At 34.9% G+C, this 10906-nt stretch overlaps 1 protein-coding gene across 31 annotated transcripts in view; it reads right to left on the bottom strand.

Annotated features, from left to right (window-relative positions):
• ANK2 (ankyrin 2) overlaps positions 1-10906 on the bottom strand; it is a 689964-nt gene that overhangs the window by 29090 nt on the left and 649968 nt on the right. For 29 of the 31 annotated variants that reach the window (XM_055086193.1, XM_055086182.1, XM_055086196.1 and 26 more), the window contains 5 exons: positions 9748-9976; positions 8791-8916; positions 6105-6227; positions 4107-4139; positions 2145-2166 (listed from right to left, as the gene is read on the bottom strand). In XM_055086193.1, coding sequence (XP_054942168.1) covers positions 2145-2166; positions 4107-4139; positions 6105-6227; positions 8791-8916; positions 9748-9976 — 533 coding nt within the window. The remainder of the gene's footprint in view (positions 1-2144; positions 2167-4106; positions 4140-6104; positions 6228-8790; positions 8917-9747; positions 9977-10906) is intronic. The other 2 variants (XM_028492198.1, XM_055086188.1) reach the window with 1 other exon arrangement.

The following is a 10906-nucleotide window of genomic DNA, read 5'->3' as shown; positions in this document are numbered from 1 at the left end:
TAAGGGAAATTCACACTAACAACGAAACAAACAGTCTTGTGCTGAGAGGCATAGTCCTTTCCTTGGAGCAACCTCCTTGTTTAGACACGTAATGGACAGACCAAGGAGGGAAAGAAAGGAAAGGAAAGAAAAACAACAAAAACAACGATTGTGATTAAACTTATATGTGAGTCCAAAGTTAAAATGTGATGCATGGCAACCCAAATCGGAGACAGTCACACAGGACACACGCACAGTTTATGTAAGCCAAGTTATTTCCATGCAAAGCAAAGGTGGAATAAAACTGGTGGGAGAGGTAGCCTTGCCGAAATGTGCAGGCAGGAGAATGGCAAGAAACTAGAACAAATATGGAAAACGTTACTGTGGTGAAGCATATTTACTTCCCTAAAAGTCCACATACAAGATGCTCGATGCAGTATGTTTGAGGCATAGGTAGTGGGGGCCTGCACCCATTAAAGGCAAGGGGGAAAACTGAAACTCTTCTAGGATTTACTCATGAAAAGACCTTAGGAAAGAGTTCTTTCAACAGAGCCCTCCTTTGGAGATTATTTCATGCCTGGTTGAAGATTATTTTATGATTGTCTTTATACTAAAAGAAAGCCAAACATGAGTCTATATTTGAAACTTTTAAAGCAGTCACAATACCTGGGAGTCATTCAGGAGGATCTATGACATTATAGCAATATAGTAACTTTTTTTAAATGATTGAGCCAGATGGATGAATTTTTAATTCCCACTAGCTTGTATCCAAGGAACAAAGGGCCAGTTAAATAAACATAGTAGTCCCAGTGAAGAAAGTGGGATAATAAAATCTCTTTAAAAAAAGGAATTAATGAAGGCAATGATCATGTAAATTTTTTTTATAAACATAAGTGCCTTCTCTTGAGAGAATCAGTATATGTTGAGGAGCTATACTATGTGAAATGCATATACAAAGATATATTAAACTAATTTATACCAGTACAGATTTGTTCAGATATAAAACAATGAAAACATCCAGAATTTCAAATATTCTAGTCCTGAATAATGATTTAACATGAGGGTAAGGAGACTCTCATTTAAAAGTATTTCAATAACTTAGCAGTAAATTACATTGTGCTAGGACTTCAAAAAAAGGGGGAAAAAAAAAAGCCTGAAGATTATTGCATAGGGCCTGATGACCATATTAAACATGGTTCTAAGTTTTCTCCTTTTGGGAATAGCACCCTGAAATACAGTAAATCAAAATAAATCTTAAAATGAATAAACATTAAAAATTAGATTTTTTTCTAGAGCATTTTGGGCATAAAAGCAAGAAGGAAACCTGAAAAACTCAACTTCTTCCACATAAGAAGCTAGAGTCACCAAAAACAGTCCAACAAACTAAAAATTTAATTGAATGTTACAAACCTGAAATGAACTCTAAGATAGCTCTCTCAAAGTCTGTAAAAACCAGTTCTCTTTGTACTAGATTACATTTAGGCTTTGCATCATTATTTAAAATTAGCACTATTATGACATACTGTTGTGATTAATAATTTTATCCAGGAGGTTTTAATTTTTGCTTTTCTGGTTCTTATATTTTTCAGAAAGTTTTCACAAAAGTCTATGAGACCTCAGCCCTAGAAAAGTCAGTTATACTTCACCACAGTAAGAGGTGCAAGGGGTAGGGGTCGGGGTGGGGTGAGGGGAGAGTTAGCTTTAGCCGAAAACTATTAAGACAGTATCACTTTTGCAGGGGTAGCCTACATAAATAATGAGCTCTCTACTGATGTCAGTTGTTGCTTGATATAAAAAGTGATACCGTCATGTCAGAGCTTAAAAAAAATGAGATGACAATGTTATGCTAACAAATTGGACAAAAACGGTAGGGTGGGTTTCTAAACAAGCATAACAGCAATAGCAGGGTTAACAGGGATCTAAAAGAAAGTGAATGCTTAGATGAATAATCATTGCATTTTACTGCTAATTAGCTCACAAATTAGATATATTCATAATTTAACTGGCCAAGCTGCTTTTCTAAATAAATATTAATGATTAATAAGGATAATATAAAAACATAATTATTATAGTGGTTAGTAACGGCAACTAGCTTGCATCTTGATTCATGCTTTTCTTTATTGTATCCAGCTTTCAAACAAACTCAATTTTATTTAAAATCTTACTTTTTTCTGATGTCATATCGATCTGAAAGAAAACATACATAAATTGAATGGTTACAAATAGCATCTTACCTCACAGCCCTTGATGTGTACAGTAAGCTCCTATTTTATATACATGGGAAATGCCATAAGCTAGAGGAAGGTCAGAGTAATTTGCTACCGTTCTTCCCTAGAGTCTCTGATTCTTAACCTAACTTTGAAAAAACAAATCTCCTTTCTAGACACTATGGGTGGAAAGTCCTTTCTAACATGTTACTCCTGGGAAGGTATGAGGCAGGTGTGTTTGATGTTAGAAATATGTATTACGGAAAAGGCCAGGAAAAAAGTGAAGTAGGTTTTAAACAGTAAATGTCAATTTAGTTGAGAGAAAGGAAAGAACAAAGAGCATGCCAGGGTGTTACATTCTACAGAAGTAGTTTCATTATTAGTTATAAGCCAGAATTCCAAATCCTCAAAAGAATACAAGCTGGATCTGTCGCCCTGAATAGTTCCTGAAAATACTCAATAGAAAAATCATAAGCCTAATGGAAGAACTCATTTGAACACAGCAAAGTTGGTTTCATAATTGTGTTGCTCTTTCAACAAGGTATGCAGGTATCATCTTGAACAGCTTGGGGATTGGGTCACCAGCTACAGAAAGGAAATTGAATATGGGAGACAAAGCGTGACTGCACAGTTGAGGGAAAAAATGACTTCAGTCTTGTCGCAAGTTTATTGTGTATCTGGTTATACATGGCAGGACAATGAGTCTATTTAATCACCCCTCTCATCCTGCCCCACTGCCTGGGTATCAGGAAAGAAGTGAATTCGGGGGCAGTCTATGAACTGATAAGGCCTTACATTTTAAGCTGGTGAGTACAAGGGTGTTTATTATGTTTTTCTTTATGGTTTTCTATTTTAAATCCAACAGAATAACATTAAAAAATAAAATTAGTATATTTGACAACATTTACGTGCAACTAATAACAATTCCATTTGTCTATCTTAGAAACAGGAAGCAATATGTTAATCAGTTAAGTGTAAGGACTTTTCCAATGATTTCTTTCATTTCTATGATAATGTTTGGGCATTTTCAGACCTTTATAAGGGAAACAAACACATACTTGCTTTGACTATCGAAGCAGGTATAATTCAAATGGCTATTTATTCAAGGTAACCTCTCTAAGACTCATTTTCTTCATCTGTCACATATCATCTATGATATGATAGCACACACCTCATAGAGTGATTGTGAGATCAGTGTTGGTGGGGTATGTGGAGCACTTAGTAAAGAATCTACCTTATAAGAAGTGCTCATTATATGTAGAGTTCTGCATGATAATATTAGTATAGTCAAATGGATGAACTATATGCTCCTTAAAGTTTTTTATTTCAGAGGTTCTCAAACTTTTTGTTTTTAAACCCCCTTTACACTCTTAAAAACATACTGAGGAGTCTGAAGAACTTCTGTTTATGTTTAACATATATAAACAAATATCTGTATTACAAATGAAAGCTGAGAATATACAAGAACCCAAGTATACACAAGCACACATTCCAGAGTGTCAGGGTGATGATGTCATCACATGTAATGGAGCCTCTGGAAGACTCCTATGTAGCTTGTGAGGATATGGGAGCTAAAAGGCAAATAATGTTTCAGTACTATTAAGGAAAGAGTTTTGACCTTCAGGTGTCTCCAGACCAACCTTTGAGAACCACTGAGATAATGGTTTTGGTCTTCAGCTGTTGATAGAGAAATCTATATTTCTGCATAAAGACAGGTAACAATTTATAGGGAAATTTTACTGTCCTCTGAAATCAGTCCATAAGATGAGAAAACAGGCTCAGAGAGGTTAAGTAAGATCATGACCCTTTAATTACTAAGGACAACGGTGTAACCCTTCTAAGACACAGGTAACCATGTGCTCTTATCAGTGGTTATAGCAATAACACAGCCATTAACAAGTGACAATGCCACACAATTACCTCTTCCTCCTGTTCTTGATCTGACTCTGATTCCTTGCCGCCCCAAGATGCCATGCAAGATGGAAAAAAGAGAGCAGGAAGAGTAGAGAGTATTTAGAAGAAAAGACAAGACTAAATACTCTGACAACAGATATCAATAGGTAAGCATACGTCAGTGTACTTGTATTTTTTTCTTACTAACCGTGTACAGAAAACAAGCACAAAAATTAAAGAAGATCGATTTAAATGCAAATATCTGTAGATTCAAGAGACAAAAGAACCAAGATTATAAATAGACTAATCTACTAGACAAAAGAACTAAAATTATAAATATACTAATTTCAGATGCTCGGTTACCAGCAGCCTCAAAGTTTGACATTTAATGGATTTGATGGCATATGTCTACAGAAATGGTGAGAACAATATCTCAGCCATTACAGATATTGGCTAAAAATGTTAAAAGCCACAAATAAACATATGGTGAAAATATTTTCAATACACAGGCAATATTTAGGAGTTCTATTATAATAAAGAGCTACTAAGTTCTAAAATATATCTGAACTATACACTGTTCGGCAATTTTTTCTTCTGTTTTGAGTTACTAAATAGAAAGTTGTCCTGGACCATCACAGCATTAATAACTGTCTGATATATCTTGACTTAGAAATAAAAAGTAATAATAAACTAAATGCTTTCTTTTATAGCACATTGAAAGCTCATTGAAGTCAGAGACAAAGCTCATTCATCTTTACATATCACTTAGGCGGATCGCCCCAGCAGTACATATTTCTTTGTGGTTCTTATTTGGTATTCTGCTTCGGTGACTCAAAAGTGATCAGCACTACAAACCCCAAGGTACATTCTGTACCATTGGAGTGCAATTACAGTACACTTACTGGATCAATATACCTATTGCTGTATTCTAATTCTTGGAATAATATGTAAATTTATGTAAACAGGTACTGGTATTTAATTTTTAAAATTTAATAAGAATTTACAATGTTAAACATGATACTACATGCTTATCTCTATGTGACTGATCTCTAATTTATAAGAATAATTAAGTAAGGAAAATATACTGTGGTGAATAAAAAGAAATGTTTTATTTTGCAGAGTCAAGATTTAGGATTTTAAATATACTCCTACCTCTCCTCCAGGTCTCACCTGCCACTACTCATCCTACTTCCCAACCTCTAAAATTCACACTGATAACTTGCTATAACCTCCTATAAATTGCCATGTGGTAGCTTTCCATTAAAAAGGGATAGTGTTTAAAAATTTTCTTAGTAATAAATAAAGTTCTCCCCAACATTTAATTCATCCCCCTTGCCTTCTTTGATTTGATCAGAGTAATCAAAGAATTCTATAATGGGGAGAGGTTTGACTAGCAAGTAACACCTGTAGGTAGATTTGGGTCAAGAATGAATGAATTTTCCTTTCAACAATGTTTCAAATCTACTCCTATAACAAGCGAGTATTTTATATACTAATCATGTTAAAATAGTTGAAAATTAATTTAATGCTCCTAAAACAGTATAGGTTACAAGATGAACAAATAATTATTTTAGCAACAAGGTAAAATATCCTGTTGTTGCTCTGAATTTCATAGTACATAATCCACTGTGAACTGGTAGTAAACCGAAGCTAATAGACTCATAAAGTTTTGGTAGGGTGAAATGTACTAGTATGGTGCCAGGAGGGCACATAAAAACAATAAGAAAGGCAAAGTGAATTATTTAATTTTTAAAAATTAGTCCAAAAAATTAAATCTGCAATTTGAATTTTCTCTCTTCCATATCCAATATGTATTTACAGAAAATTTTCCATCAAAGTGAATTTAATGTGAAACAAGGTAGAGCTACTTTTTCCCTTACTTAAATGGAAAATCATAAATTGGACAGGGTATCAAAAATGACTGTTATATATGGTTGCATTCAGTGTCTTTGCTTTTATTTATTCTAAAGAATTTGAAAATAAAATCCTATACTCCCTGAATTGCACTACAGCAGATTACAATACCTTCGCATAAATTGGCAGGGTGATGTTTAAGTTGCAAATAGCTTGATGCACCAGGCCTCTTGTAGATTTTGGCTCTTTCATAAATGATAGTCGTCCGCAAGGTTCCTGAGTTGTATCACGTACCTTGAACAAGAAAGGCATACATGCTTTACCCATATGATGCACACTATTTATTTTAAGGAGATGATACTCAAAAGAATCAGGAAAAATCATTAGACAATGCTAAATAAGGATGTGGAGGTGTTCCTTTTTCCCTTTCCTATTATCATTCAGAATGGTTAAAAAAATCGTTTAGCTTAAAAAAATGTGGTAAAATATACATAAAATTTACCATTTTCGTTTACACACTTACCATTTTCAAGCATACAATTCAGTGTCATGAAGCACATTCACAAAGTTGTGCAATCATCACTACTATGCAGAATTTTCCATCATCCCAAACAGCAACTCTGTACCCATTAAGCAGTAATCCCCCATTCTACTCCTCCCCCAGCACCTAGTAACCTCTATTCAACCTTCTGTTGCTATAAATTTGCCCCTTCTAAGTGCCTCGTATAGGTAGAGTTATACATTCACGTTGCGACATATATCAGAATTTCGTTCTTTTTAAAAATTTGTGTTAAATTATACATAGGACTTCCCTGGTGGCGCAGTGGTTAAGAATCCGCCTGCCAATGCAGGGGACACGGGTTCGATCCCTGGTCTGGGAAGATCCCACATGCCACGGAGCAGCTAGGCCCGTGTGCCACAACTACTGAGCCTGCGCTCTAGAGCCCACGGGCCCACAACTACTGAGCCCGCGTGCCGCAACTACTGAAGCCCGCGTGCCTAGAGCCCATGCTTAGCAACCAAAGAAGCCACCACGATGAGAAGCCCGTGCACCGCAATGAAGAGCAGTGCCCATGCACAGCAACGAAGACCCAATGCAGCCACAAATAAATAAAAATAATTAAATTTAAAAAAAAGAAAAAGTACTTTCCAAAAAAAAATAAGAAATACCATATCATTATTTAAAAAAAATTATACATAAAACATCATTTCAACCATTTTTACATGCACAGTTTAGTAGCATTAAGTACATTCACACTGTTGTATAACTATTACCACCATGCATCTTCAGAATGTTTTCACTTTCACAAACTGAAACCGTTTCCATTAACTTCCCATTCCTTCCTTCCCCAATCCCCTGGTAACCACCATTCTATTTTCTGACTCTGCATTTGACTACTCTAGGTACTTCATATAAGTGGGAAGGAACATACACTATTTGTCTTTTGTGTCTGGCTAATTTCACTCATTTTAAGGTTGAATAATATTCCATTGTATGCATATACCACATTTTGTTTATCCATTCATCTGTGGACGGGTATTTGGGATGTTTCCACCTTTTGACTACTGGGAAGATGCTGCTATGAACATTGTAAGTAACCGAGTCCCTGCTTTCAATTCTTCAGGAATTGCTGGATCATATGCTAATTCTATGTTTAACTTTTTGAGGAACTGCCATACTGTTTTCCACAGTGGCTGCACCATTTTACATTCCCACCAGCAATCAATGCATCAGGATCCCAATTTCTCCACATCCTTACCAGCATTTGTTATTTTCTGTTTGTTTGTTTGTTTTTGATAATAGCCAACCTAAAGGGTATGGAGTGGGATCTCACTGTGGTTTTAGTTTGAATTTACTTAAGCTGTTGAGCATATTTTCATGTGCTTATTGGCCCTTTGTATATCTTGTTTGGAGAAATGTTTATTTAAGTCATTTTCCTTTTTGTATTGTGTTGGTTATAAAATGACTTTTGCACATCAATAATATCAAATATTAGCACAATTATACAGCTGTTTGTGTTAAATGGATCCATTGCCCCTCAGCAGTTAGTGCTTAATGTGTGATCTGTAAGAGCCTTTCTTTAATCAGGCAAAACAAATGAACCAGAAATGGCACAATGAAAGCCTGCAGTAGAGATCTCGAGAAAACTTAACAGACTTATTAAAACTTAAATAGAATTATTACTTCAATTTCACGAATCTCTCACTCATATCCATTTTTGTCTCTCTTTAGAACTGGGAATCTAGGAAAAAACTTGTATAAGTTACTGCCAAATTCCTAACGTGGATTAATATTCCTAAAGAGGGACAACAAATTTATGGTACACTGAAGTGTCTCCATAAATGTTTGTTGAATGAATTTATGAAAGTATATCCAGTCTATAGCTCTATCTGGGATAATCTCTTAATAGATTAAGCGAGATCCTGGATCTTTTGAGAGCTTCTTATTACAAAAATTTGTCACTAAGAACTCTTTTGGTCTCTACAATTGTGAAATCACATGTTTTAAAAATTTAAGCACAAATATTTAAAAGAAATAATAGTAAAAAAAAAAAAAAAAAGAGAGCGAGAGAGAGACTTCCCTTAAAATCTGGAAAAGAATGGCCAGTTTTTCTAATTAATGAATTGGCTATTTGCCCCTCATTCTTAGACTTAAACATAGTCTATAACTAAAAATTAAGGTTGAATTTGAAATTTTAAAAAATGGTTTGTTTTCTAGGACTTGAAAATTTTACAGAAATGGTTTAAAAAAATCACTGGAAATGACTGAAAAGCAAATATTTTCTTCTACTAAAGGGAGTCAAAGCTTTACTTAATCTTGAATTAAATGCATTACCAAGTTCCATGTATATATTACCTTGACAAAGAGAGGAAGTCTGTTTTCTTTGAAGGCAAAAAAACTGAATATATGATGTTGGCCACTCTTGGTTAATGGCACCAGGTTGCCAAAACAATCAACATAGATGGGTTTTCCTTCTAATACCTGGTGGAAAGAGAGAAAAACAACACAGAATATAATAGCTGCAATTTTTACTTGTTATTTACATGAAGAAGTGGTGGTATTACCTGGAACATTAAAATTCTTAAAATGTGCATACAATAATCTTTAAACTCCTGACTGACATTTGGTCTTATCTGTGACAAAGCACGTACCAGCACTCCCTCTTCTTACTAGTAATGGGAATCTTCAAATGCAGAGTGGCATTTAATGTTAATGGTCTCATTTCTAATCCTCAAACATGTTACCTTCGCAAACCAATATAGCTTTAAATCCTAAATTTAAATTTCTTTTTGACTTCACAATGAGTCATGTTACTTGAGTTCTATATCCAAAGGCCCACAATGATGGAAAATTCTGAAATAAGAAAAAGTAATGTAGAAAAGCCCTGGATATCATACTTTCACATTTATACAAAGTATATACTTCCTGGACTGTTTTCTTCACTATTAAAGAATAACAAGAAAAAAAAAGAAATCAAATAAATATTCACCTCAAAAAATAATAAGGAAAGATAAAAACATATAAATTGCTATATTCATTTACATACTTTGAATTTATCAATGACATATAATTTTTCCCACAATAATCTTTAAGAGTCCTTTTACCTCCTCACATACACGGAGACTATCCCAACTGAATAGGTCCAAACTGGCTAAAAATGGCTGATTTTAGACCTTGACCTTCTCACTGATCAAGATGTCGACCGGTCTTTTTTTTTTGATGGCTCTATTTATGGTATACTATTTTAAATATAATTTATTAATAAAGGTATAAACAACATGTTAACAAAAATTGGTTTTTCAAATACAGTACCTCCACATCCCTGCTTCTGGCCACCTCAGCAAAGTTTTCTTGTTGTTCAAGCGTCTTATCCACTTTATCATCAGTCATGCAGAAACACCTCAACCTGGCTTCAATGGGGTCATGTGATTTGGCAAACACTACAAATTTGGCCATATATGGTACACAAATAATTTCTCTATACACTTGTGATGCAAAGGTAACGGACTCCTGGATTTGTCGACAATCTATCAGCCAGAACCTATAAAATAAAATAAGGTCAGTTATCTGAAATTTAACGTACAGTTAGCCATCGGTATATATGGAGGACTGGTTCCTGGAACTCCGCAGATACCAAGATCCACAGATGCTCAAGTACCTTATTTAAAATGGTGGAATACAGTCAGCCCTCTGTATCAGTGGGCTCCACGACTATGAATAAGGAAGGCCAACTGCATGAAAACCAAGTCAGTTCCTTCAATATGATCAAAGTAATCATTAAATGCTTCTTGAAAAAAGAAGGGAGAAAGAAAGGGAGATAATAAGAGGAAGTAAAAAGGAAGGGAAAGAAAGATAGGGAAGGGAGGAAAGGTAGGAGGATAGATGGGAAGGAGGAAGCAGGTGAGGGGAAGAGAAAAAGAGGTACCAGGTGTTTAAGGTCAACTATTAAATACTGTGTTTGTAATTTTTTCCCTTGGAAACTCTTCTGAGTATTCAATCTCCTGAAATACAGTTTCAGTGTTTAGAATCCTTTAGTGGTATAAGCCCAGTATTGGACATTATGACAAGTATCTTACTGGATGAGTTTCTATTTTCCATGATTGCCTCTCCTGTTCTTCATTTCCTGAAACTCTTTTCAACAAAATCTACCTAGCTTTTTTCCTCATTCCATCATTCTTTTCCAAAGGACTCACAGTCACCAAAGTTGGATCAACCCAGCCACTTTAAAAAAATCTGCTTTTGCTTCAGAACTCCTAAGTATTGCTTAATACAATTAATAGAAGAAATTATTAGCTTTGTGACTAATTTATGATTTCTAGCCTCAGCTAAATCTGTGACATATTTTGGCAACTTCTTCCTCAGATACCATTTTATTCAGTACAGTAATGGTGCTAAACCTTTATGATACCCCTGGACCTTCCCCCTCACCTCAGACCCTCAGAAAGGTAACTTCACTGAGAAAGCAGAGACG

Source organism: Physeter macrocephalus, chromosome 7 (assembly GCF_002837175.3).
Source record: "Physeter macrocephalus isolate SW-GA chromosome 7, ASM283717v5, whole genome shotgun sequence".
Taxonomy (NCBI): domain Eukaryota; kingdom Metazoa; phylum Chordata; class Mammalia; order Artiodactyla; family Physeteridae; genus Physeter; species Physeter macrocephalus.
Note: the sequence above shows the minus strand (reverse complement) of the source record. Positions and strands in the feature narration are given on the sequence as shown.